The 27,785-nt window shown below is 36.1% G+C and overlaps 2 protein-coding genes across 8 annotated transcripts in view; both read right to left on the reverse strand.

Annotated features, from left to right (window-relative positions):
• The window catches only part of ep400 (E1A binding protein p400), a 49,912-nt gene extending 48,095 nt beyond the window's left edge, over positions 1-1,817 (reverse strand). For all 6 annotated transcript variants that reach the window (XM_058784232.1, XM_058784237.1, XM_058784234.1 and 3 more), the window contains exon 1: positions 1,617-1,817. The gene's annotated coding sequence lies outside the window, so the exon portion shown is untranslated. The remainder of the gene's footprint in view (positions 1-1,616) is intronic.
• A 388-nt stretch (positions 1,818-2,205) lies between these two features.
• Positions 2,206-27,785, reverse strand: ulk1a (unc-51 like autophagy activating kinase 1a). 2 transcript variants are annotated; one of them, XM_058785312.1, is made up of 28 exons: positions 27,306-27,785; positions 27,095-27,187; positions 26,760-26,801; positions 21,899-21,931; positions 21,600-21,636; positions 16,243-16,416; positions 15,811-15,884; positions 15,282-15,383; positions 13,615-13,673; positions 12,703-12,785; positions 12,532-12,582; positions 12,354-12,442; positions 11,910-12,033; positions 11,762-11,807; positions 10,617-10,688; positions 10,249-10,356; positions 10,043-10,152; positions 8,442-8,510; positions 8,274-8,341; positions 6,753-6,928; positions 6,478-6,590; positions 6,161-6,286; positions 5,880-6,046; positions 4,784-4,959; positions 4,555-4,673; positions 4,248-4,405; positions 4,010-4,145; positions 2,206-3,751 (listed from the first exon to the last, which is right to left on the reverse strand). In XM_058785312.1, the coding sequence occupies exons 1-28, from the start codon at positions 27,393-27,395 to the stop codon at positions 3,696-3,698; spliced, it is 2,751 nt and encodes a 916-aa protein (XP_058641295.1). In that variant the 5' UTR covers positions 27,396-27,785; the 3' UTR covers positions 2,206-3,695. The 2 variants fall into 2 exon arrangements, with proteins under 2 accessions (XP_058641295.1, XP_058641296.1); XM_058785313.1 differs by lacking the exons at positions 21,600-21,636; positions 21,899-21,931; positions 26,760-26,801; positions 27,095-27,187; positions 27,306-27,785 and having other exon boundaries at positions 15,811-15,855; positions 16,243-16,339.

The raw sequence follows: 27,785 nt of genomic DNA on the forward strand, positions 1-27,785 counted from the left end.
AAAGTCCACTGTTCCAAAACGTTCTTTAAATATGGTATGGACGCCTAAGAAACATGAGGTTTGTTCTCAGAGGTCATGCAAGCATGTTTGAGCTTTTGTTTACAATATTTGATGTGCTCTGTGTAGGCTATGCGCTGATCAATGTGTATATGTGAATAATAGCTGTAAATAAATAAACTCATCATTATAAAGCAACCGTCTCTTCAAATTAATATGGATTACTTTTACAATGTCTTTATGAACTTTTTGATGCATGAAATATTTTCATCCTCATATAATGACCATGAAATAAACTGAAGTGTTATTACCTCCTTGTGTCAGTTATGAAATCTACAAACAGCCTTGTCAATAGTTTTAAAAAATGTTTTTTATTATTATTCAAAAATCTAAATATTGACGTCTAAATATCATTATCAGCAATTGAAAACAATTGTATTACAATTACTAAATCTATCACGCATCCAAGGCGATTTACAGTGTACTTATTACAAGGACAAGGGTTTGATCGTAGAAACTACGCAAATATATTCCAATCTGAAGCAACAACATTACAATGTTCACAAATCAATGTAAAACAAATATCTATACATACAGTATACTGACAATTTAGCAAATATCAACTTGATTGTTTATATTGTCGCAAAATGTAAATATATCATCGCCTGCACAAATCTTCTAAATGCGGCTACAAGGCATGAAGATATTAAAATATTATAAACATCAAGATTTTGTGTAAAGCTGTTTTTAAACAATGACCGTTCAGTACAATCAATACTGTATTGATTAGCTATTGACTGTCATCTATTCCACCTCTCACAGAAATTCACCATGGTAACAGAGGGAGTTTTGGTTCCTTGCCTCTGTGGCCTCTGGCTTGCTCAATTGGGGACACTTAATTTCTAGCGATTATCGCCGATTTGATTGCACAGATACAATTTAAACTAAACTGAGCTAGACAATGACATCTCTGAATTCAATAATGAAATGCCTTTAACTGAAAACACTCTATCCTCCAATTTGATACTGTTAAGTGCTTTGACACAATCTGTATTGTTAAAAGCGCTATATCAATAAAGATGACTTGACTTAAAGGCTTTAGCTAAAAAATTACAATTACTACAGCTGCTGTTATTACATTAAATGTATATTTTGCCACTGTCAACAAAAAAAAATGAAACAACGTAACAGAAAAACTTCTGACAGATTCCTACTCTGTCCGAATCAGACCCCGTATTAACTTTTTAAGATTTTACACTTGTAATTATGGTGTTTTCGGGGGGAACGCAGTTACCTTGGTACCTTTTAGAAAGGAATAATGCCCACTGTGGAACTGACAACACGGTGTTTACTACTGGTAAAGCCCTCTCTGCTCTAAAGGCAGGCTGACTGACATAGTGAGCCACAGCCTGCTACTGCTAACAAACCCACCCACTTTCCGCTTATCAAAACCTAGCTATTCTTATCCAGTGAGAACACGTTTAACATACCTCTGTGTATTCTTTAAGTGTATGTAGTGGTGTAGTTTATGCGAACATACAGAGAAGAACATGTTTGAGTTTCCGCTCGCTGAGCATTAGCTCGCCTGCTAAACACAAACATCAACACGCGCCACTTACTGTAAAATCACCGTCCCGCGCTCCGACCATCCACTGTAGCTCTATCTTGAGTCTAAATGACAAAACACCTGTGTTTCCACACTCACAAACACAACGCTCAATAAAACTGTTATAAGCGTTTGACAGATATTTCTCTGTGAAACATGGCGATAGACTGATTTTTTTTCTTTCTTCTCTGAATACCCGGAAACACTCGACTCGTTTACGTGACGTTTACTTGACTGACGGGCTCTAGCCCAATCATTTCACAGAAAGAAAGCGTGACGTATGTGTGAGGGCGGGACCACCGTAGGTTTTGCTTCCTTCGTTTTCTTGCAGCGCTGCAGCAAGAGTTACTACTATGCATGGATTATGAGAATTTATTAATTAGACGAAATTATATGTATTTTTAACCATATGAATTAGCCCTAAAACACACACTTTTATACCTTAAAATATTATTTAACGTAAAAATGATTGAGCAGGGGAAAAAAAAAAAAACACATTTTGTTAAATTTGAGTTAATTCCAGACCCACAATTCCAGTAACGTTAACTGTTTAAAGACAAGACTTTTCATAGTTATTTCGAAATGAATCAACATACACAAAGTAAATATAAAAGTGAAATTTATTCAATTACACACACCCATACCACATGCATTCTGCACATATTTTTCATTTTGGCTTTGCGAATGGAAATAAAAAGACAAAAATACCAGAAAACACATCATAAATACTGTAACGACATATACAAAATTGTTAATTGTCCTCAATTTAACATCACGGTTATTTAAAAAAATGTTTGTATGCATTCATCACAATCATTTTACCACACAATTCTGACTAAATGCCTTAGTCAAAAATCACCTTTAGAGTTATCGCCATTGGAAAATGCAACAATAGTGCAAGTAATGAATGAATATGATATGAAATGCTGGAAGTATAACAGATTGTAAGTCTCAAAAGGTGTCCAGTAAGATTAAACCAGCTAGGTCATTTAAGGCACTATCAAATCACTACAAAAACTAGAGACCTAGTCATCCCAGCAAACTGTGCAAAAGTCCTTTACTTGCAATAGATTCTAAAGCAAACTGAAAACTAAAACACCACTTTCAGACAGACAGCTAAAACAGATAAATATAAAATGCTACACACAAGATATTGACTGTCTTTGTATTGCATTTCCTTTGACTTTCAGGTGTTAATTAACCCAAAATGAGCCATTAGGCTTGTCTCTGCAGTGGTTCTTTTTAGGCATCCAGAAGGCAAATGTGTTTATAAAGTGCATCACTGTTTTACACACACGATTGTCAATATAATACAAATCTCAAGTATTTTTTCCCAACCTCATATGACAACATATGAAAATGACAGTCTTTATCAGTAGGTCTACAAAGGTTTGCCACAGTTTTGGTCAATTGCCACATTAGAGCCTTACAGATGTAACACTGAATACTACACATCCACCACCGGCTGCTATTTCAACAATGGTTTGGTGGCCACAGAGGTTTAATTATTAGTCATTATTAGAATTAATTCCCTTCAGATACAGCAGATAACCATAATTTCCTCAGAATCATGCAAAAACATGCAGAATAAGTCATCAAAAACAGGATCATTCCTTGTAACTTCATGAGACTAATGCTACAGGCATGTTTTAGTATGATAGAATGAAAAGCATCCAAGCTGTTACTCATTCAGACTCCAACACTGGCTTTAACATTGTAGTACTAAGATTAAATTAATCTCTGAGGAAGTGCCATCACTCATTGGTGTAAATTCGAAAGTCAAAGCATTTAAACATGACATCTATTCAACCAATGATGCAACTTGATTCACTCAATATTCTTTTACAATGAACAAAATAGATGTTTGCAGATGTTGCTTTTGTTTATATATACATATATCAATAGATATTTCATCTCTGTCTATTATGAAAAAGTCTTTTCTCACCTTTTTTGTCTTTGGAAGCCAAGTATCACATTTTTAATGAGTGGGTGAGTGTGAATTTTTCCTTTTACAGAATTTCAAATGGCAACTGGGATGAAATGAGATGTAGATGTTGTGGGTTTGATGCAGAGCAAAAACAATGAGGGTTCATCACACACATCCTTTGGGCTGGAGGGAGGAGAGCCGTCGCTCAATACACTGTTTACCTACAGACAGAACAGAACAGACAGACAAACTCAGAGATGAGTCAAATATTTTTTACCATTTAAAATAACTGTTTTATATTTGAATTATATTTTAAAATTTGTTCCTGTGACAGAAAAGCTGAATTTTCTTACTTTTCTCTGAATCTATATTTGAAACAGAAATCTTTTGTAATATCATTCATGTGTTTATTGTCACTTATGCCGGTATTAATTTCTTTCCCAAACTTTTGAACGGTAGTCTATGCGTGTCATACTTACATTTGTTGATATTGTTTAGATCTGCAGTCTCTGTAATAAATAAGGACAGACCCTCCATCAGCAGTAAGGCCTTATGGTATCGTTCTACAGAGGTTTCTCCACAATGAAACATCTCATCCAGTGCTGCCGTCTGTACCTGATCATAAGAAAGTAACGCAATTCATACTCCGTATTAGTGATATGATATGCATATGTTTCTCCTCATATTATAAGAAACATGATGCGAATCTGTTCATACCGTCTGAATGGTGTGTGTGTAGATGAGTCTCTCAGCAGTAATGCTGTTGATGCGGTCCATCAGTCTTTGTTTGCTGCTGAAGAAGAGCTGGAGTTTCTCAGTGAGAGAACGGCAGGAGTTCACACTCTTCTTATACATCTCGTTCAGCTTACGTACTACTGTGAGTACATAACATAACACAAATTGAATGTCTTAAGTGCAGTATATGCAATTTCTGATTGTTCAAATGTAACAGCAAAGACATTTACAATGGTACAAAAGATTTCTATTTTATATAAAGGCTGTTTCTAGTTTTCTAACTTTCTACCTTGTTTAACAGATCCTGATGGGTAGAGTTTGCCTTCTTTGATCCCAGCCATCGCTGTGTGAAGTGCAGAGGACAGCAGCTCAGCACACTTCATATACAGGACCAGCTGCTCTGCAGAGCTACATACACATGTGCACATCACTCACAGTGTATAGTGTACATATCACAGACTTCACACACAAAATGTGTGTTTGTGTGTTTACGTATATGTGACGGAGTCATATCTCACCTCCACTCATGGCTCAGCAGGCTGATTTGGTCGGCCACCACGCTCTGCTCTAAGAATGAAGCATCAAGTGTCATATTTCTTTCAATCCCACTGTCCTTTGTTCCAGCGACCTCTGTGATGCAGTGGGCAAAGGCTAAAATGAAGCGTAGTTGGCTCAGCAAGTCTGTATGCCCCTCCTGTGGTGAAGAAGAGGTAGACATCACATTCTGTTTCAATAAAACGCATAATACCAAGTGCCACAATAACGACAATAAAATAAATTGCTGTCTAGTATACTCAGTTCTGATTGGTCAATAATGAAGTTCTATGGTCATAACACTACAACTTCCAAAGTTTGGGGTCAGAAGTTGTTTTTTTTAAATTATTCATTAATTAGAACTTTTATTCAGCAATAATGCATTAAAACGGATTAAAAAAATGTCAGTAAATACATTTATAATGTTACAAAAGTGTTCTTTTGAACATTCTATAATCATATAATCTTTTAAAAAAAATGTTTCACAGGTTCCACAAAAATATTAAGCAACATCGATTATAATAAGAAATATTTCTTGAGTACCAAATCAGCATATTAGAATGATTTCTGAAGGATCACCTTCCATCTGAAGACACCTGCAGTAATGGCTGCTGAAAATTCAGCTTTGTCATCACAGGAATAAATTACATTTTAAATATATTCAAATAGAAAACACTTATTTCAAACCATGAAAATATTTCTCAATATTTCCTATTTTACTGTATTTTTGATTAAATAAATGCAGTTTTGATGAACATAAGAGACGCATTTCAAAAACATAATAAAATATTATCAACCCTAAACAGTAGTGTATTTTTGCATAATGACTGTATAATTGACCGCTGTATACCCCTGCAATTGATTTGCTACATATTTGTGCTAGATCAGTGTCTCTCATATCATCTCCATTTTCTCACATCATACAATTATTTATTCTAAAAATTAATATGTCATATCTATTTATTTGGGAAAAGATAATGTACAGTCAGTCTATAGTCAGTATTTTAATATGATAACTATCTGGCTGACTGTCTGAATGACTGTATCCTTCATACATAATGTATAGGCCAATTATTTTACCTCCATGAGCGTCTCTTCTGGCAGTTCAGGTGGCACAAAGGTCACACCCTCACATCGGTTTGTTGCCGTGGCATCTGTGTAACCATATCGCAGACTATCAGGCGAGCTGTAAGCCTCGTGCAAATGACCGTTGGTCCAGCCAGGGCTTGTTGGGCTGGGAGTGCCCACTTCAATAGCAAATGTGGTGAATTGAAGATGCATTGTGAGCATAACAGATACAATAACATGCAAATACAATACTTGTGTTTCAATCTCATAAAGTAAAATAATGGAAGTGTCACCTGAGAAGCGTCTAGGTCGAGTGGCGTGAGGAGGTGTGTGTCCATATTCAGGAGAGCCCAGCATGAACACAACTCCAGCAGGACTGCTTGAGCCCGGCTCTGTGCCATCACTGACACCAGGGGGTGCTAGAGAAATCAGGACACAATGCCATATTAAACAGCATGGAATTTTTAAAGCATTATCTATGACTAACTGCAAATATTAAGGAAACTTATCAATGAATTTCCACAACATTTCAATGACCATTCTAGTCAGTTGAGATTACTGGATAAAATAATAATAAAAGAAAATAATAAAAGAAAATAAAGAGCTCTACCTGTTGTGTCCATGGGTTTCTCTGAATTTAAGCTCTCACAGCTGCCACTGTCAAACTGATGTCCAAATACAGCCTTCAGCAGCTTATCTGAGAGACGCCCGGTACTTAATGACCTACAACACAAATGACCCATAAACATAGCTCTAGGGAACAAACTCCTCTAACAGCAATCATATCACAGCAGTGATTCCAGTGCTGATTATAAAATATGAATTATCATTACTACTGCGTCACAAGCTTTCTTCACCCTCAACTAAAGCCAAGTCGACTAATACCTTTTGACGGTGTCCCTTCTTTCCGCTGGCCTGAGAAGTGGCACGCGGGGCCCTGTAGCCGGGAACTGTGCCAGATTTTTCAGGTCAGACATGGTCTTGTTTCGGGTGATCAGGCCTCTCTGAACCAGCGCTGTACTTGGAGTTTGACCAGAGATAGGTCGCCGACACAAATCCCACTGAAAGTAAATGCAGTCACATATATAGCAAGTTTGTTTCCAATAAAAGTGTAATTTTAAAAAATGTGTGACACAAATTACACTACCGTTCAGGGATGGGTTTTTTTCCCACTAAGGCTGCATTTATTTGATCAAAAATACAGTAAAAATAGTAAAATTGTAAAATAGTACAATTCAAAATAACTGTGTTCTACTTTATAACGTTATTTATTCCTTTGAAGCAAAGCTGAAGTTTCAGCATCATTACTCCAGTCTTCAGTGTCACATGATCCTTTAGAAATCATTCTGATATGCTGATTTGCTGCTTAAGAAACAGTTCTTATTATTATCAATGTTGGAAACAGTTGTGCTGCTTAATATTTTTGTGGAAGCTGTGATACATTTTTTTTTTTTCACAAAGATCAGAATTTATTGGAAAAATATTTTTGTAACATTATAAATATATTTACTGTTTATTTTGATCAATTTAATGCATCCTCACTGAAACAAGTATTAATTTCGTTAAAAAGATCATAACTATATATCATACCTAAATAATTGGCCAAATACTCAGATGAATGCGTTTTAAATGAAGTAATCATGTATTATACGTAGCTCTATGTTAAATGTAATGACTATGGTGATGGAGCTGTTTTTTATATGGCTATGTTTAGTCATGTTATGTTATGTTACGTTATGTTATGTTGGGCTGCCCTCGACTACGGATTTTTCTGGTTGACTAGTAGTCATTCATTTTAAGCATCAGTCAACTAATCGCACAGTTTTTAATAAACCATTTAAATGAATGAATGAATGAATGATGAATGATGCATTCATATAACGCTTTATTGTGTATTGCTGTACACCCAAAGCGCTTTACAATCATGTGGGGGGTCTCTCCTCAACCACCACCAAATCATTATAATGAACCTTTAATTGCCTACATAGCCTAATAAGCGCTCAAGCAAACGCATAAAGCTTGCCACAGTGCACCGCAGACGTAATGATTATGAATGTGTCAGGGAAAAACAGTAAGGAGACTGCATTAACATTTTAATAATTCACTGATAAACAAGTGTTTTCTTTGTTTCTGTTTAAGAGATGAAGTCAGCGACACGGACTAGTCATCTCCGCAGTAGTGATGGGCCTGTATTCATGTTTCATATAATTTGACAATATTTGTCTTCCATTTGAATTGGTTCATGTGAAAGTAGACATTTCACTCTCTATAGATATATTTTTAATATCTGTAAGGCAAAGATATACACATAGTTTTTTTTTCAAAAACTAAGCGACTAACGATTAGTCGACTATTAGGGGGCATCCCTATTGTTATGTTATGTTAAGTTATGCAACAGTTACTCACTCTGTGGACAACAGATTCTGGATTGTGCCGATGACCCCTGAGTCTGTGAGTGAGGTTTTTGTCAATGGCTGTGATGTCAGTGAAGAGAGGAGAGACAAAGAGAGAGTTGGACAATTACAACGAGAAGTGTTAAAAATCTAATTGATATGCAGTGAAACGGTATTTTACCTGCGGTATGCAACCCTGTCCTGCTGCCAACAGATTCAGGCTGATTGGGTGTTTCAGGAACATTTCCCACTGAAAAAGGAATAAACAACACATCAGTATCTTCTATATGATCTATAAAAACACACAGCCTCCTCACTTTTGACCAATGAATTTCTAACTGTTATCTTAGTATTGTTTATATATTACTATAGTCAGGGTGCGAATTACGGGGGGGTTTGGGGGGGTCTGACCCCCCTTAAGAAGGCTTTATCCCCCCTGATGGACGTCAAAATTAGATGTAGTGAGGGTCAGATAGAAAGAAGACTAGCCTACGCATAATATGGAGATTTACTTGTAAATATTAATATGCATTTCTATAGCCCTAATTGATTTTAAAATATAATTTTGGCAGATCCTGAAATGGGTTGTATTGGCATTACCTGAGCAGTTGAAGTGCTCATTCAAAGACCTGCATTTATTACTTGGACGGAGCAAGAACACCTACAATGCATGTGTAGATTCAGTCGTGTGATAAAGTTTACCCTCTTCAATTTAATGCTGTTGAAAATGATGATAAGGTATATTACACTTTAGACCATTGGTCTCAAACTCAATTCCTGGAGGCCACAGCTCTGCACAGTTTAGCTCCAACCCTAATCAAACACAGCTGATCCAGCTAATCAAGGTCTTCAGGATCACTAGAAACTTCTAAGCAGGTGTGATTTGGAGCTGGTTGGAGCTAAACTGTGCAGAGCTGTGGCCCTCCAGGAATTGAGTTTGAGACCACTGCTTTAGACACATTGTTAGTAATTTCACTAATGAAATTAAATCCCAAGGAGAACTGTTGTGTGTCTTTGATCAACACACAGCGGTGTTTCATTAATGAATCCACGTTTTTAAATTAATTCGAGTGAATCAATGATTCAGTGAACTATTCATAAAGGCAGTCACTTTCTTCGTTTCTGAATGAATCGCCATTTGAATGATTCGAATTGATTCAATGAATTATTGAATGACTCACTTAAGACAGGGATTTACTGCCACCTACTGGCACATTTAGTTTTATATTTAGAGTATAGTGTCTTTTTCTATTCCGTGTTTTTTTTTTTTGTAAATTAACAATAACTCTAAATTAACTATTATCTTTAATAATAACTTTATCTTTTATCGGCACATGATGTGCATGTTAAATAATTAATCTCGTTAATTTGGGATTTACCTGATTAATTAATCGGCACATTATGTAATTCGATTTTTTTTTTAAATAATCACTTGAACCCATCCATATTTTTAGTTTCATTTTAATTTTAGTAATTTGTTGTGTGCTTAATTTGAAATTACTTTTGTTTATTTTTAATATTTATATATAACTATAATTCATTTTTATTTCGGTTTTAGCAGTTTGTAGTTTTATATCAGTTAGATGCCAAAGCAACATCTCTAATAAAAACAACACTGATTTCCATAACATTTCTATGTGTTAAGGGTTTTCAAAAATTATTTTGATTCAAATGGATTTCTGTTATTTCCAGCTTCCTACTAAAACTACCGTTAGAGTCTCTTCCTCTATAAGTGAAGTATGCAAATCAACACACAAGTCTGCAGTGAGATGCTTTCTTTACCCTGTGGGGAGGGTAAATATGGTCTGAATCCTCCTGATTCTGGAGAACACCCGATTCTCCCACATCTTGGAACCCCATTTGAGCAGCTGTGTTGTACAGGTGCTGCTGTCCTGAAATTAGAAAAATAAGGAAATGCATTAGGGAATCATAAACACATTTATGTATCTATTTCATGTCAGAGAGAGCGATATAGAGATAAACCCAACCTGTCAGACACTTGTAGGTTCTGCTCCATCCTCTGGTAGTTGTGCTTTTGTGTCGGCACTGGAACAGGCACGGACTGAGCATAACTACTGGCACATGACTCCAGAGGCCTAGAGAGAGAGAGAAGGGGTGAATGAGTGACATGTCATGTGCACAAGCATACATTTAAACCATTTGTTCCCTGGTGACCTGTGAATTACTTTCATATCTAAAATTCCCGCTTTCTTCGGTCACGTTAACTCAGACAGCTGTCTCTCACTTCTCACATGCAAACAAAGCCTATTGTTTAATGTGAGCTGCTCGCCTTCAAAGAGAGTGTGTTTTTTTACAGTATTAAATGCTGATCGCTATACTAAAACACACACAGTACCTGGAAGGGCTTGGGGTGGCTCTGACAGATGGGGAGGATGATGGTGTTCGACCCACACACATCAGTGAGCTTCTAGAAATAGTACAAAGACATGTACACAGTTATGTTTAAACCATTCAGCTGTATAAGGTTTGTAAGATTTCTTAATGTTTCTGAAAGACGTCTCTGATGCTCACTTTGCCATCACAGGAGTAAATTAAGTAATTTTGAATTCGGTTTTAGTTCAATTTTAATTCAGTTTTTCAGCAATTGTAGTACTTCAACTTAAACTTAAACTAATAAATTAAGTTTGAATTTAGTTTGTTAAATAGATGTTTTTCATCTAAAATTTATATTTTTTTCAAATTAAATTAAATTATCCTTTTAATTTTTAAATTAAAATTTTTTAATTAACCTTTTTAAAAATTAAGAGAGCAATTTTTGTTAACAGTAAAAATACTGATTTTCATGACCTTTCCAGCTATTTGTAATTAATGTGTAAAGAATTTGTTAAAAAATTATTTTGATTCTAATGGATTTGCAAAAGAATCCTTCATACTTGTCTACAACACAGGAGTAAATTAATTTTTTTTTTTTAATTTCTAAATTTGTATTAGTTTATATTTCACAATATTATTGTTTTACATTATTTTAATCATTACAACCATAATGTTCATAAGAGGCTTCTAAAAAAAAAATACTTCTGACCTTTAAACTTTTGAATGGTAGTTTACAAACATGTGCATCTTAACTAGGTCATAAATGCATAAGTTGGCAGACACATATGTTAAAAAAACTTTCTAGAATGTATTTGTAAACTTATTGTGGAAACGTAAGCGATTTTTGCTGTCTTAGACTGTAAGGTCTTCCCTCTTTCTTTGCACAAATGTGTCAATGCGTAAACAGCCCTCTTCACAGAACCATAAAAATGGTCAGCAGGTCAAAAAGTCAATTGACACCCTTAAAATGAATATTCATGACACGTGACATGCTGGCAAGCATGCAAACCATTATATTAAGTGCAGAAACAAAATGCTTCTGCACATGTGTTATATGAATGCACAGGCTACAGTTGAGGAGCATGCCACATGTAACTATATATGCTATGTGTGTGAGCCCTGTCATTTTAATACTTAAAGGCATGGAAAAAATGTAAACCCACTTACCCGCTGCGCATCAGACTGTCCTGCCCTCCTGCACTGACTAGTTCACCTGCAAAAGTTTTCAGATTGAGATTTAGTATTCGTTCAAATAAAGCAGTTTTGTCTGTTACATAATCCAAAGTAGGTCAAAGCGTGTGAAAGCTCATCTTACTGGTGAACTGAGCCGGCACCATTACAAAGTCATCAGAGTCTGAGGAAGATGAGTCTTTCAGCAGGGAACCTGGAGATGGTGTGGGGTTTGTTTGAGGGAGGGGCCTCGGAGCTTCAGTTTCAGACTGTCAAGAAAAAACTTCATATACATTACTGTTCAAAAGAATTCTTTGATGAAAAGAAAGTTCAAAAGAACAGCGTTTATTTGGAATGTAAATCTTCTGTAGCATTATAAATATCTTGTGTCACATAAGATCTTTTAGACTTTAGATGAATTAAATGCATCCTTGCTGAATAAAAGTATGAATTTCTAAAAACTGACCTCAAACTTTTGAATGGTAGTGTAGCTATATGCTACTGTATACACTATATATGGAGCATGAAAATCACAGTACACCTCAAAGAGATCCTAAAGTTCATGCATCATGTGCCGTTACTGTGGTACCTGAGTTGGAGTGAGGCGAGAGGTTGAGGAACCGCTGCTGGAGCTCCTGGAGGCAGAGCTGGGATAGGTGGGCATGGGCACTGGAGAGGCTAAGAATACAATGAACAAACTGAAACCTTACTGTAACCAAAACTACAGCAGATTTGGATAAACAAAGTGATGTACATCACAATCTTACATTTCTTCATGGATGTACTAGCCTCCAGGAAAGGATGGTGGAAAAATTCATCTAGAATAGACCATAATCACTTTATTATAATCATTTCCTTGAAATTACAAAGTCTCAGTTTATGATTTCTAATGAGTGTTGTGAAGTCAAGTGTGTGATTGTGCACGTCTGTCCACTGACCGAAGTCCATGCGTTCCCCGTGGTTCCTCTGCAGCAACCCAAGTAGAAGATGCCTGAGGTGACTGGAGGTTTCCCGTGGAATACTGGGAAAAGCAGCTGAGTTAGACACTGACAGGAATCACAACCTACACAGTCACATGTGTATGTTTATGCTGTCGTGCAAGAGCTCTTTGAGTAAGTAAAAAGTCATACTCGTGAATTTAAACACCGTAACAGTCTACATAAATAGATAAAAAATTACCATGAATGATGAAAAGGAATGAAATATGGAAAAAAGAAACCAGTTCTACTGCACCATCCTGTGGGGGTATTATCAAAAAACCTTACATTCATAACAAATAAATATGAGCTATGGTACACTACTGTTTAAAAATTTGGGGTTGATAAGACTTGTAATTATGCTCACCAAGGCAGCATTTATTTGATCAAAAAACACAGTAAAAATAGTAATATTCTTCTGAAATATTATTACAATTTAAAATGACTTTAAAATATGTTAAAATATCATTTATTCCAAAGCTGAATTTTCAGCAGCCATTTCTCCAGACCTCAGTGTCACATAATCCTTCAGAAATCATTATGATGCTGATTTGATGCTCAAAAAACAGTTGTGCCGTTTTGTAGAAACTGAGATACATCTCAGTATATGAACAGAAAGTTCATGTAAAGAAAAGAACAGCATTTATTTGAAACATAAATATTTTGTAACATTATAAAAGTGTCTTTCATGTCACTTTTGATCAGTTTAGTTCACCATTCCTGTTCACCATTAAATCTCTTTTAAAAAAAATCTCACCAACCCCAAACAACATTTGAAAAGCAATCTGGAGTTGTCAAATTTATGACACCAGGGACCTCTGCGCCTGTTGTGCCCAAACTAAACTGGATCATGTTGACCGATGACTCACTCACCTGGGACTCAGGCTCCGGTTTCTTTCATAGAACTGCCGCAGTTCCTGAGGAGTGCTCGCCTGGAAAAGATTTTAGATAGATTTAAGAAGAATTATTACTTATTGATCATCGGAACAATTTTAATGGACAATACTGAGTTATAGTTTGTGGTGAGTAGTTTATCACATGGTATAACTGCATTCATCTTGGCAAACTCTGGCTGTTTGGAACATAAACACATTTTTTCCAGGTCTGAGGTTAAATCTTACACTGTTTCTACAAATCATAAAGGCTTTCTAATGGCTGCAGGAACAAGCACTTGAAGCAGTATTTCCATGCAGGAGGAGATAAACACAATGGTTAGAATAGAAACAACTGATCTGTTTTTTAAATGAACTCAGTGACCCATCTTGACCCATTCACAGACTGACATTGCGTTACAGGACTGTCAGGAATTCCTAATAAATTACCAACTCTTTCTGAAAGCTAAAAATACAAACCCATAAATAGATGCGGTTGTGACCGTGTGATCAGACGGGGTTCACATAGCCGTCTGAACTCTGGAAGCTGTATGACCAGGAGGTCAACAGGGTAAACTTTACCCACAAATCAGCCCTGCTAACAGCAGCACCTGGCTAAAAGCTTAGCTGAAGAATCCAAATAATACTTAATGGCACGTGCGTCACCTTTTCAGGACTGTGTTATGAATTTTAATAACAAAATGACCAGCCTGTGGCAATATTCACTGGAAGTATTGCAGCAACAAACTTCACACACATGCATATTTTGCAATATGATCATCACACAGAAAAAAGAAGAACTTCCTGTTCTGGCAGTGAAACTACAGAGATGCCACCCATGTGGATGGGCATGTGTGTATGTATGGGTGTGTATGGGTGTTTGTTAGTAAACCAGAGGGTGTGTTTAGTTGCAGAGGCATGTGGTTTTGTTTATCAGTAAGATGTCACAATCATGTCTCACACTCTACAGGGCATAAATAACTGGGGGTGCCAGCCAGTTTCGCAATTGAAGCGATCCAGAACGATCAGGACTGACGCATTAGAAACTAACACTCGGTGGCATTGCTTGCATTTCTCCTTGATAACAATATGCTACCATTCAAAAGTTGTTGTTTTTTTAAAGAAATTAATACTATGCTTATTAATACTTATTCAGCAAGAATGAATATATTGAAAAAATGCTGTTTTGAACAATAATGTTACATTAAATACATTAAAATATACAAAAATATTCATCTAAAATAAAATATACAATTTTCAAGCAGTTATTTTAAACTGTGATATTGCACAATATTTTAGTGTTCTACTGTATTTTAGATTAAATAAATGTAGCCTTGGTGACCATAAAAGACTAAATAATTTTAATGAAAATTTCTTCCATGAAATTTTTTTAGTGAGTAACAACTTAAATTCTGGTCTGTTCCAGAGACATGAGGATGAGTAAATGATGAAAGGGTTTTAATTTTAAGTGAGCTTTCCCATTAAATCAATCCACAATGTTTAAAGAGGAAGTGCAAGAATATGTAGTGGAGAATTTAAAACCATGACCACAGAAGCATCCACGCATGATGAAGAGAGGTGCGAGTGTGAATATATCAGGTTAAAAGATGCTTTCTCTCTCAGGGTCATACATCCAAGTCTGTTTTTGCTAGTGTGTGTGTTACTGACCTGAAATGGGGCTTTGCCAGTCAAGCACTGGTAGATGATGGTCCCTACACTCCACAGGTCAGCTTTGGCATCATAATTCTGAGACGTGATGACCTCAGGAGCCTATAAAAATGAACAAGACGAGTAGCAGTCTCAGCATTTTGCTGTAGTTACTCAAAAATATCTGGAGTAAGTCATACAGAGCAAGTCTGAATATCTTATACTTGGTTATTTTATTTTGATAAATAAAATCAGCACTTTATTGTGACATACTGTAAATTTCCTGTAGGGCTACATGAATATGAAAGGCTGCAATTTAATTAAACAAATACATGTGCCATGCATTTTAGAGTGAAGCAAGGCACTATGTTCTTTTTTACACACATGCAGCTCATGATCTGGTGTTTTCAGCGTCTCAGAGCGACTTAATACTTTGTTTTTTAATCACATTTTAAATTGAAATTGCAATTAGACTTTTCTGCAAGTCGTGCAGCCCGATTTTCCTGAACATTTGGATAATATACAGTAAAACATGAAGTAAAGCACTCACCATGTACATTGGAGAGCCACAGAGTGTAGCAGCCATCGTGTTTCCCTGCAGATACCGTGCAAAGCCAAAATCAGCTGGTGAGCGAGGCAGAGAGAAAGAAAAATCAATGTATGGTGTTAAGGACTAAATTTGAGCGCTTTTTTTGGTAGTGAAAGATGGTGCACAAATGTTTACAGAGAGTGTCTTTTAGCTGTTTGACTTTACACAGCTGTGTAGTGACACGTAGTGTCTACAAAACACTCAAGAGCAAACAGAACAACGTCGTCAACACCTAAAACAAACCGCAGTCATAACACAAGAATAAAAACACCACAACCAAGCACTGCCAAAGCTGATAACTCAATCTCATAGCCTCATAATCAGTACAAACTGATCCTAACCAGTCTTTGCGTTTCCTTCAGTTGAAGGTGTACTTTGACCCAGCACACTCACCCAGCTTGATGCAGATGTTGTTGGGGTTGGACCTGCGCCCAGTGCTGTATGAAAGAAGAATATTTTGGGGCTTCAGGTCACGATGGATGATGCCTTTACTCCTTAAAACACTCATGGCTCCCGCTAACTGCTGCAGCAACACACGGATCGTGTCCTCGCTCAGAGAGCCTTTAGCTATGGAGAAAGAGTTAGGAGCAACAACTGATTTAATTTCGGTTTACTACTTTAAGAAAACACTCTTAAATGTGGGATGTTTCATCATTGTTTATAAAAGAGTTAGCATCCACCAAAAACAAAAAGTCTGGCTGGCATCCACTTCCAAAAACCCAAGCCCCCCTTCTCTTAGGTCACCTCTTTCCTTCCCCTCAAAACATGCTTGTTTCATGCAGTCTTATTTTTAGTCCCCATGTTTTTCCACTGCAGGACAGGGCAGATAACAGACTGACAGGTGGATGAGGTCAGGCTGTGGCTTGAGTTTCAGCAGGGGATCGTGGTTCTGTGCCTATGAGTCTGTGGCAAGAGGTGAGCGGGTGAAGGCAAACACGACCCCTATGACGAGACTGACATGGGACCTAACAATGCTACAAAGTCTGACAGCTTAAAATAGAGTGGCCAATGCAAACATGGTAAATATAGCCATGCTGGAAACGTTATGGTTAGATGAAGATGTATTTTAACCCCGAAGAAATGTGTGTGTGTGGATGAGACCACTTCCAAAGAGGCTCTATTTGTGGCAGCACATGCGTGAAGCAAGCTATTCTCAGAGGTCCTAAATTATCTTTCTCAGGAAAGTCAGGCAAGTTGTTTGTTTGCTGAAAATGCCTCTGCAGTTTCAAGAGCGAGTCCGAGACCAAAGAAAGCTCAAGGCTTCAACCTTCAAGAAACTGACTTTGGTCTAAAATTCTGTCAACAATCAATCTTTATTATACAAACTTTAGGGTGCATCATCAGATGTTGATAAACTAACAATGCAAAAATTGCATCCTAAAAAGGATATTGAAGCACAATCTATCAAGCATGGTTATTATCATTCATTAAAACTAGAAAAACATTTTTGTTCATTTAAATAGCTAAAATCAAATGTAAATATTAGCTAAAAAAAGTAACAAAACCAGAAATGTTGCCTTGGTGACTAACTGAAATAAGATGAAACTGAAATAAGCTGATTGAAGCACTAAAATTGAAGTGAATTGAATTTTTTTTACTTCAGAACAACTTTAAAATTGAAGTTAAAGCACTAAAATTAATAGAAATAAATAAAAACTAAAATTCAACTAAAATTGAAATATTATATATATATATATATATATATATATATATATATATATATATATATATATATATATATATATATTAGTTAATCAAATTAAAATGAAAACGTGATGAAAATGAAAAATAAAAAATAAAATCTAAAAATAAAACTCAAAATATAAATTTAAAATATAAATACTCATATATATATATATATATATATATATATATAAACAATACTAGTATATTTCAAAAAGGAAAAGAAAAAAACTAAAATAACCTATCAGTTAAAGGACTATATATATATTTTTTTTTAAATCAATAATAATTATAAGTCTTAAAGATATTGGCCATTTCCAATATTTTTACATTTAGATAACCTTTGCCATTATCTAACACTATCTAAACACTGCAAAAACACAAATAATTTTGTAACACTGTTAAATGTAATCTAAAAATTAATATAAATTTTTCACAATGTACATTATAATGCTGTGATGCCTAACATTACTTTCACTTTTACTTTGCATTTATTAGCTGGCTTTAGTTTTTAGTATTTGGGTCAGTGACAAAAAGGGGTTGGCAAGATGAGAAATTCTAAAATATTTGAAAAACATGCATCAGGTATTTTAAAATGTACACAGTGTGTTTATGATGATTTTATGTAGTTAAAAATGACATATGTACCATTTTTTACAAAAGTTAAGACTGAATGTACATGAAAATGTCAAATGGTGTAACCGCCAAAGAAATATTAAATATTTTATCCACCTAGATGGCATATAAGCTTACTCATAGAAATAAATACTTCATTTTAAAATATCACACAAAAATAGATTTTATTAGAGTTATTTCTAAATGTAAATTTTAATGCGTGTTTGCAATATTTGGCAGGACATACAGTGGGGCAAAAAAGTATTTAGTCAGCCACCAATTGTGCAAGTTCTCCCACTTAAAAAGATGAGCGAGGCCTGTAATTTTCATCATAGGTATACCTCAACTATGAGAGACAAAATGAGAAAAAAAATCCAGAAAATCACATTGTAGGATTTTTAAAGAATTAATTGGTAAATTCCTCTGTAAAATAAGTATTTGGTCACCTACAAACAAGCAAGATTTCTGGCTCTCACAGACCTGTAACTTCTTCTTTAAGAGGCTCCCGTGTCCTCCACTCGTTACCTGTATTAATGGCATCTGTTTGAACTCGTTATCAGTATAAAAGACACCTGTCCACAACCTCAAACAGTCCAACTCCAAACTCCACCATGGCCAAGACCAAAGAGCTGTCAAAGGGCACCAGAAACAAAATTGTAGACCTGCACCAGGCTGGGAAGACTGAATCTGCAATAGGTAAGCAGCTTGGTGTGAAGAAATCAACTGTGGGAGCAATTATTAGAAAATGGAAGACATACAAGACCACTGATAATCTCCCTCGATCTGGGGCTCCACGCAAGATCTCACCCCGTGGGGTCAAAATGATCACAAGAACTGTGAGCAAAAATCCCAGAACCACATGGGGGACCTAGTGAATGACCTGCAGAGAGCTGGGACCAAAGTAACAAAGGCCTCAAATCCTGCAGTGCCAGACGTGTCCCCCTGCTTAAGCCAGTACATGTCCGGGCCCGTCTGAAGGTTGCTAGAGAGCATTTGGATGATCCAGAAGAGGACTGGGAGAATGTCATATGGTCTGATGAAACCAAAATAGAACTTTTTGGTAAAAACTCAACTTGTCGTGTTTGGAGGAGAAAGAATGCTGAGTTACATCCAAAGAACACCACACCTACTGTGAAGCATGGGGGTGGAAACATCATGCTTTGGGGCTGTTTTTCTGCAAAGGGACCAGGACGACTGATCCGTGTAAACGAAAGAATGAATGGGGCCATGTATCGTGAGATTTTGAGTGAAAACCTCCTTCCATCAGCAAGGGCATTGAAGATGAAACGTGGCTGGGTCTTTCAGCATGACAATGATCCCAAACACACCGCCCGGGCAGCGAAGGAGTGGCTTCGTGAAGCATTTCAAGGTCCTGGAGTGGCCTAGCCAGTCTCCAGATCTCAACCCCATCGAAAATCTTTGGAGGGAGTTGAAAGTCCGTGTTGCCCAGCGACAGCCCCAAAACATTACTGATCTAGAGGAGATCTGCACGGAGGAATGGGCCAAAATACCAGCAACAGTGTGTGAAAACCTTGTGAAGACTTACAGAAAACGTTTGACCTCTGTCATTGCCAACAAAGGGTATATAACAAAGTATTGAGATTAAATTTTGTTATTGACCAAATACTTATTTTCCACCATAATTTGCAAATAAATTCTTTAAAAATCCTACAATGTGATTTTCTGGATTTTTTTTTCTCATTTTGTCTCTCATAGTTGAGGTATACCTATGATGAAAATTACAGGCCTCTCTCATCTTTTTAAGTGGGAGAACTTGCACAATTGGTGGCTGACTAAATACTTTTTTGCCCCACTGTATGCTGAAAACACAAATTTTTTTCTAAATAATCTTTGAAAAATTATGTAAAAAATGTTAAAAAACAATTATACTAAACTAAATGATTACATTTAAATCCACATTAATTTTCCTGTATATAATTATATTTTTATGAAAAATACTGGTTACGCCAATTGACACAAACCAGTTACACCACATGACCATGTTGCTTCTACAGCCAAAGGCAATTGTTCATTGAAGAAATTGACACTGAAAATCAAGCATGACTGTCAACAAGTTCAGCTCAAGTGCTTTTTTTTTTTTTAGTGCTAAAAAAAATCTGCCAACACGAAATGATCATAGTGATGAACAGTGATGTGTCATACTGTAATTACAGTTAAGAAACAATATCTGACAAGAAATCATCAGAGTGATGTACAGTGAACTCATGTCTCGTATTGTAATTTAAATTTTCGTATTGTATTGTGGCATCTATTGGGGAAAAAGGGGCTCTGTTATATCATATTAATTATAAAATGTCAGAAATTTAATGAATTGTATTTTACAGATGTAAACTGTAATCTTTGGATAACATTTTTATCACTGAATTTATGTTCAAATGTGCTCACCCACTTCCTTCTGCTACATTATTAAATCATTTATGTATATATTACATTATATTATACGATACTATATGTTGCTTAAAGGGATAGTTCACTCAAAAATGAAAATCACATTGATTCGCTTCAGGATGCCTTTATTAACCCCAGGAGCCATCTGGAGCAGTTATTATCACCAGAGGTCCTTCTCTGTGATATAATTTCCTGTCACATGATCTTCTTGCAAAATATTAACAAAATGGTTCCTTGAATGGTGGTTACACCACCTTGACACTCAAGGAATTTGACTTGACTCCCATAATTCCCCAAATTAATTATAATATTCAGAGCAATGGTGCTCCATTTACTTTTATTTACTATTAAATAGTACTAATGTACGATTATGCCAAACTAGCTGATCTGGTGTTTTATTGAGAACTTCACCTTTTTTAAACAAGATAAATTTTTTGGTTTTTAAGGTTTTTACGGTTACACCACATTGACATTTTTGCAATAATTCCCCAAATATTCTCTTAAAATTAATTAAAACCAGAAATTTTAGACTTGGTCCACAAAAAAGAGAATGTATGCAATTAATTTGCACATTTATTTAGAAATTTTAACCCTTTTAAATTTAATTAAACCATATGGACACAAAAAAAAATTTGCATCACGTCATTGACCCATTTACATTTTTATGATGTCGATGAAACAATAAACAGTTTCAATATCAACCATGAAATTAAAATAATGATTAGTATTGGCCAGTATTCTTGATGCATCCCAGTTTGTCAACAACTGCATACAGGTTCAAACCTTTGTTGTGTTGTGGAGCCTCTGTGCTGCTCCAAAGCCTGTACAAAGGTTCTACAATAAAATCTGCACTAAAATATGTCTACTCTGACCAGCTACAGAAATTGACCAAGCAGGTATAATAACATGGAAAAATTAGACACCTCACTTGTACCATTATCCATTTATTAATCTGTAATAACAATATCCTAATTTGTAACAATCAGTGGCACACATAATGGTGAAGTACAGATGACAGGTTCAAATGAGGCTAGTGTACTTACAGTGTAAATACTCGGCCAAGTCTCCTCCATTGCAGTACTGTAAGAGGAGACAGACAAACACTAAGTGTACAGTCAACACAAAACCAATTCTCTTCAAAAGAAAGAGTAATCACAATAACACAAGGGCTTCAAATGGTTTTATGCTGACAATAATAACAGAGAGGTTTGAATTAAGCTTAGCATAAAGGACATCCTGCAAGGGGAGGTGAAATTTGACCAGATTTTTTTCTCTACTTCACAAGTCTATTTTGAGGTTTATAGTGGGTATGTGAGAGGTGCAGCTCGCCATCTTGACTCACCTCCATGACAAGATAGACACATCCCGATATCTCCTGCAGACAGAGACATGTGACACACCATTAAACATTTACAATTGATTATATTAAAGAAACACCCAGCAACATGCCATATGACAGCCATGGCACGAACTCTTCATTGTCTTGATGAGGACAGACCTCGGGCTGGACTCTCAACAGATGTCACTGACTCACACTGACTCAACATACAAAGCCTTCAATTACCTAAGCTTTCTATGAATAGTCTGTTATTATAGAGTGAGCTCACGAGCAATACAAATCACAATGTGTGCCTGCATTTCACGACAGGTTATTGTTTGCACTCTTTCAGGTAAAGAAAGATCTCATTTTACGTTTGAGTTATTTATTTATTTATGTTTCATTTTTCTATTTTGTGCCAACTTTAATGGGTAAGTAGGGCAGGTAATGCCCAGGAGATTATGACATAGCTATAGTTTTTTTTTTATTGGTTGGAACTTGGTTTCACACAGTCACAAATTATTATTATTATTATAAAGTATTATTATTATTATTATGTGTGTAAACTACTACTTATAAATAGGAATGGGACGATAACCGGTTTCAAGGTATACCGCGGTTTGGAAAATTCACGGTTTCAAAACCACTAAAATTTTCTGTTATACCGTTCCTGCGGTATGTGCAGTTTTTTTACGTGTCGTCAAAGACGGAAAGTGCAGGACTCCCTCAGTTGTGAGTGAAGAGCGTAACGAGTCACACGACCCCTTCTCCTCCGGACAGCGGTCAGTGAGAGTAACCTGTGTGTAGGATGATGGCCGCGTGAGGTCTGCTGTATGGGAATTTCTCGGGTAACATAGACCAATCATGTTCCGTACACAACAATGTTCTGTACAGATGACGTTTTGGCGTCGATCGCTAAATAAATACTTCCAGGTCGTACACAAAGATATATCCGTGTCGTCTTCATTTCTCCCTCTTTCACCCTCGATCAAGACAGAGACCCATTCGCCGGTTGTTTCAGTGTTGAAATAAATACTATTTTGCTTGCTACCGAGGCAGATAACATACCTAATTAACTAGCTAACTAGTTTCCTCCCTCACGTTACTTCACAAAGCGGGGAATAGCAGACTAACTAAAGTACTACGTTTCTGCGATTTAGTACAATAAATTTAGCTGGTAAGCCTCCTGCCATTGTTTACATCTGTTCAAAATCATGTCATTTAAAAAAGAAACAAACTGCTGGCTCTCAGGTGTCTTTGCCACTGTTTGAGTGTTATACGGAGAGAGACTGTGTGTGTGTGTGTGTGTGTGTGTGTGTGTGTGTGTGTGAGACACAATCGCGCACTCTCCTTATGTGTATGTGCACACATCTTTGTACCTCACCGCTCATAACTTGGACTGAAAGATGAATGTGTAGAAAGTGAGCATATCTCCAAAAACCTTGTTGAGCTGCAGGTTTAATGACTGCATTTTTTAATTTTTACAGAAATTGTTTTGATTTATGTTTTTGATTATTGAGCTATAGGTTTAGGTTAAGTGACTGCATTTAAAAAAAAAATTCAATTAGAAGGATTTTTACTTTTTTTATTTTGTATTTTTTTTGCAGAAAATAATTTATTTATGTTCTGATTATTGTTGAGCTGCAGGTTTAGGCTCACTTAAGTGACTGCACGTAATTTAATTAACAAGAATTCAATTATTTATATTAATTATTTAGCCTGACATGTTTACCATTCCAAAATGTTTCTTAAAAATAAAATGTATTGTGTTCAGTGGAAAAAACGTTGTTGTTTTTTACCCAGACATTTAAAAATAACATATTTTAGAGCTATAATCGCAATACCGTGAAACCGTGATATTTTTATCTAAGGTTATCATACCGTCAGAATCTCATACCGGCCCATGCCTACTTATAAACTTGTAAAAAAAACTGTAAATGATTTATAATAATGCTACAAATTTAAAATACATTTAAAATTAGCATTAAGTAATAACAAGAAAAACATTACTAAATAATAATAATTTTTATTATTATTATTATATTTAATAATTAATATTTACTATTAAAATTAATATTATATTTATTCAAATCCAATTACAAATAATTAATCATTACATTCATATACATTATTGTAATAACAATTAATAATAATTAATTTGTTACCCCTTCATAATAATAATAATTAATAATAATTAATAATAATAATAATTATTATTATTAACAAATAAAGTGGATGTCCTACTGTGTTCATTTAATAATAATATATTTGGCCATATTTCAAACCCCTGTCTGTATACCAAGCATGTTTGAAAGACGTTTCTGTCTCAGACTACTAAAGATAATTTGCTTTTATGCTAATCAGTGCACAAAATAAATGAACACACAGTGCAACAAAATGCTCTTTAGTGACCAAATCAAGACTACTGAGAGGCTCTTATAGTGCAATAGTCACTAGGAGAAACCACCTCAAAAATGGCCTTTGTCCTCTAGCCTGCATAATCAAACCTGATGTGGATTCTAGATGGTTTGTTACCCCTTCATGTCCATGTATTTTGCTGTAGAAATTTAGCTCCTGAAAGGTTTAATGGAGCAGATCAATATGTCCACACACAGGCCAAGAGCCATGGTGACCAGTTTGAATGAGGCATTTACGTGGCCCACTTGTTGTGCAACAAAAGTCCCATTTGGCCGATGTCCATGCAGGCCCTGCGTGTCGCCGCAGTCAGGACAGAAGCAGGTGTCATTACCCACAGCTGACTGACATACAGATCAGCAGCCGGCCGGCATGACAGAGTGCTGGGAGCAGAGTGCTTTATTGAGCATGTCTGTTTAAATAGCATATTACACAAGCAAAAAAAAATTGTTTCATAGAAGATAACAGCCCCTTATGACTTCAAAGTTGTGTAACAGCTAATTTTATAAGTGTGACACAATTATTGTGGATAAAGTCCTAACGTTAAGCTTCCCTGTGTGTGTGTGTGTGTGTGTGTGTGTGTGTGTGTGTGTGTGTGTGTGTGTGTGTTTGTGTGTGTTGAACCGGTGAGAAATGAAACCAGGCCATCAGCAGTAATGCAAAGTAAACTAAGTAAAGCCCTGCCCAAGGCTATAGACCACACACAGGGCAAAATACACTTAAATTATCTTCTCTAGACATATTTACCATGCCCTGGAGACGACTGTCAAAACATTACGATCCATTAGCATACAATACAAAGGAGTTTCGCAACAACAAAAGACTAAAACAACAAAGCTTAACGAACAAAGTTAAAGGTTTCCATGAGTGTGGCATGGGGGATGAGAGTTGGGTTTCACTGACTAAGCACAAGTGTTATTTCCTGTGCTATTGTTCAGCTTTCACGCAGGACAGCCGCCATCCACCTGTGCCCATTGTGCTGTCAGGTGGATCCACTGCTTGGTGAGCAGCTGATCGACCCTGGTGGACAAACCCAATACAAATACCGTAAGTGCTGGCCAGATGTAAATTAGACTGATACTGGAGCCAGTTAAAGGGGGTGGTCCTATAATTGCAGGCTTGTATAGTATCAAATGCACCTGTGTCGGTTCTAACAGTGTGTGAAGCATGATGGAGTGAGCATGAATTATTAGTGTGCATTCACTATCAGGTCATTCTCTGAGGATATTGTGGTGAGAGGTTTGCCTAACTATGCAATTCAGTTAAAAGTTACAATTTAAAAGAGCAATCAGGGACTAGATGCCTTGTGCAGTGAAGTAATGCGGTTACACTAAAAAGATCCATTTCATTAACAATTTATTTTAATTGTACCTTAATTTAGATCTGAGATTTCCAAACTTTTGTGTCAGCTGAACCCCTTTGACTTTGAGATTTTAAGTTAATATTTCAATAATTTAACAAAACATTAACATGTTCACACTCCCCTTTTTTGGTCAATGAGATACAGGTAAATATTATGTTGTGTTTTATTTAGATTTTTTTTTCTTTAATTTATACATTTAAATTATAATTAAATTTATTAAATAATTAAATAAAATTATATATTATATAAGAAGAGGAATTTTATACGTGATTAAACTAATAAACAATATATATATATATATATTTTAATTTAACTTAATTTGTTATTTTATCTTGTCTTCTGGTATTTTAACAGTACAAACAATCTGAAGTAAACCCGTCATACTTGCTCAAGGGCACAACACCGCAGGACAGAAGGTGTAACACAATGTGTTGTGTCTCTTAATCTCTCCACACCTGAGACAACCACCTGTCATCAGATCAGCCTGACTGCCTGGAGTCCTGTCCTCTATTCATTAAGATGCATTGATAAGGGTATCCTACATCAGACAACGTCTGTTCTGTATGCAAATTATAGAGACAGGCAGTTAAATAGGTGTGCTGGGCCGGCAGGTGCTGGCTAATGCATGCACAGGTGTCAGGTACTTCAACAGACATATAGACACCTGTCACGGCTGCCATTGTTTCTTGCCTGTTTACTTTTAGTACTTTAGCCACAAGAGATATTTGAAATTTTCTGTGCCTCTCACGGAGTCCAGCTTGAAATCAGATAATGATTCGACTGTTTCTGATGCAAGAGAATGCAACATGAAATCATTACTCACGGTGAGTCATATATAGCCCACATCTATTCACTATGGCTAAAACTGCTGACAAATTGCCCATAGCGCGTAACGTCAGGGGCGGGGCTTAAAGTTTAACCAATCAGACGAAGGAAACTGCACCCATAATATCAACACTGAGCCATGCGATATTCGAGTTATAAATATCTTTAGTAACATGTAAAAAGCTGCATGTTTCAACAGAATAGAAACCACTTAAAATAACACAGTTGGCTTACAGATACACCTCAAACAACTACATTAGCAAACAATTAGTAGGTACATACCTGAAAGTCCAACAAACTGACAATGTTCTCATGTTTCAGCTCCTGGCGAAAACACACATTCAATATATTAGTGAGCAGAAGTCATAGATGCAATTGCTTCTATAAGGAGTTTGTGATATTTGCCAAACCCTTTACACTGTTTATATAAGTAGCTAAACGTTGTTTGGTCCGTGTAGAAGCCTTTCAGAAGTCGAGTTTCGCATTGTTTACCTTATAGCTGAGGATATTTCATAGATAAACAAATACATAAAATTAAATAAATAAATAACATTAAAAGTGTAGCCAGCAAAATTGTGCGTACACAAACGCACCCAAGGTTTAAATACGAAGCTCACCTTTAATATCCTTATTTCTTTTCCTAGGAGGGACTGTGATTTGGCGAGGTTTTTCTTGTTAATGCATTTCACCGCCACTTCAAAATCATGTTTCTGTGAATAAAGACATCGATTTACGTTATCACATTCGTGTAGAGTACTTTTTCCACACATAAAAAGCCGCAGTATACAGCTCAACTGGCATAAACGTTACATCTAGCGTTAACGTTACCTGTTTATGTCTTCCTTTGAACACCACAGCAAAAGCGCCGTGTCCTATCAAGTCCTTCCTGTTGAACTCGAATTTTCCAACGATTTCCATCGCGTATAGACTTTAAAACCGCTCAGTAAATCCACAGGTGAGAGAGGTCAGGGTGTGAGTGATCCGTGTGAGCAGGACACAGGACAACTGGACCCGAATATCGCTTCCCCTCCGCTGCTTTGTGCCCAAACAATCTGACACTTCGGTCATGATCGGCATTCGCTACCTACTTGTTAATAAAAACAAAGTCACTGTCATCTTGATCGTATTATGTTAACACTTTGTTCAAAAGTATGTAACCAAGTGTACTAAATTAGATTGGGAAACTGTCTTGGTCGTGACGCCTCGGGTTCAGAGTCGTATACTGCGCTGTTTTGGTCGTCACTTTCCAAACAAAGCTTGAAACTTGCGTGTGCATTACGCGCATGCGCACTACCGCACTGTCCGCAC

The sequence above is a fragment of the Onychostoma macrolepis genome, chromosome 08 (genome assembly GCF_012432095.1).
Source record: "Onychostoma macrolepis isolate SWU-2019 chromosome 08, ASM1243209v1, whole genome shotgun sequence".
In the NCBI taxonomy this organism is placed as follows: domain Eukaryota; kingdom Metazoa; phylum Chordata; class Actinopteri; order Cypriniformes; family Cyprinidae; genus Onychostoma; species Onychostoma macrolepis.

Coding starts and splice junctions, on each gene's coding strand:
- ulk1a (XM_058785312.1), bottom strand. CDS start 27,395: ATGGAAATCGTTGGAAAATTCGAGTTCAACAGGAAGGACTTGATAGGA. Junction 21,932..26,759: donor TCAGTTTGTTGGACTTTCAG/GTATGTACCTAC, acceptor CTCTGTCTGCAG/GAGATATCGGGATGTGTCTA. Junction 15,885..16,242: donor CAACATCTGCATCAAGCTGG/GTGAGTGTGCTG, acceptor CTCGCTCACCAG/CTGATTTTGGCTTTGCACGG.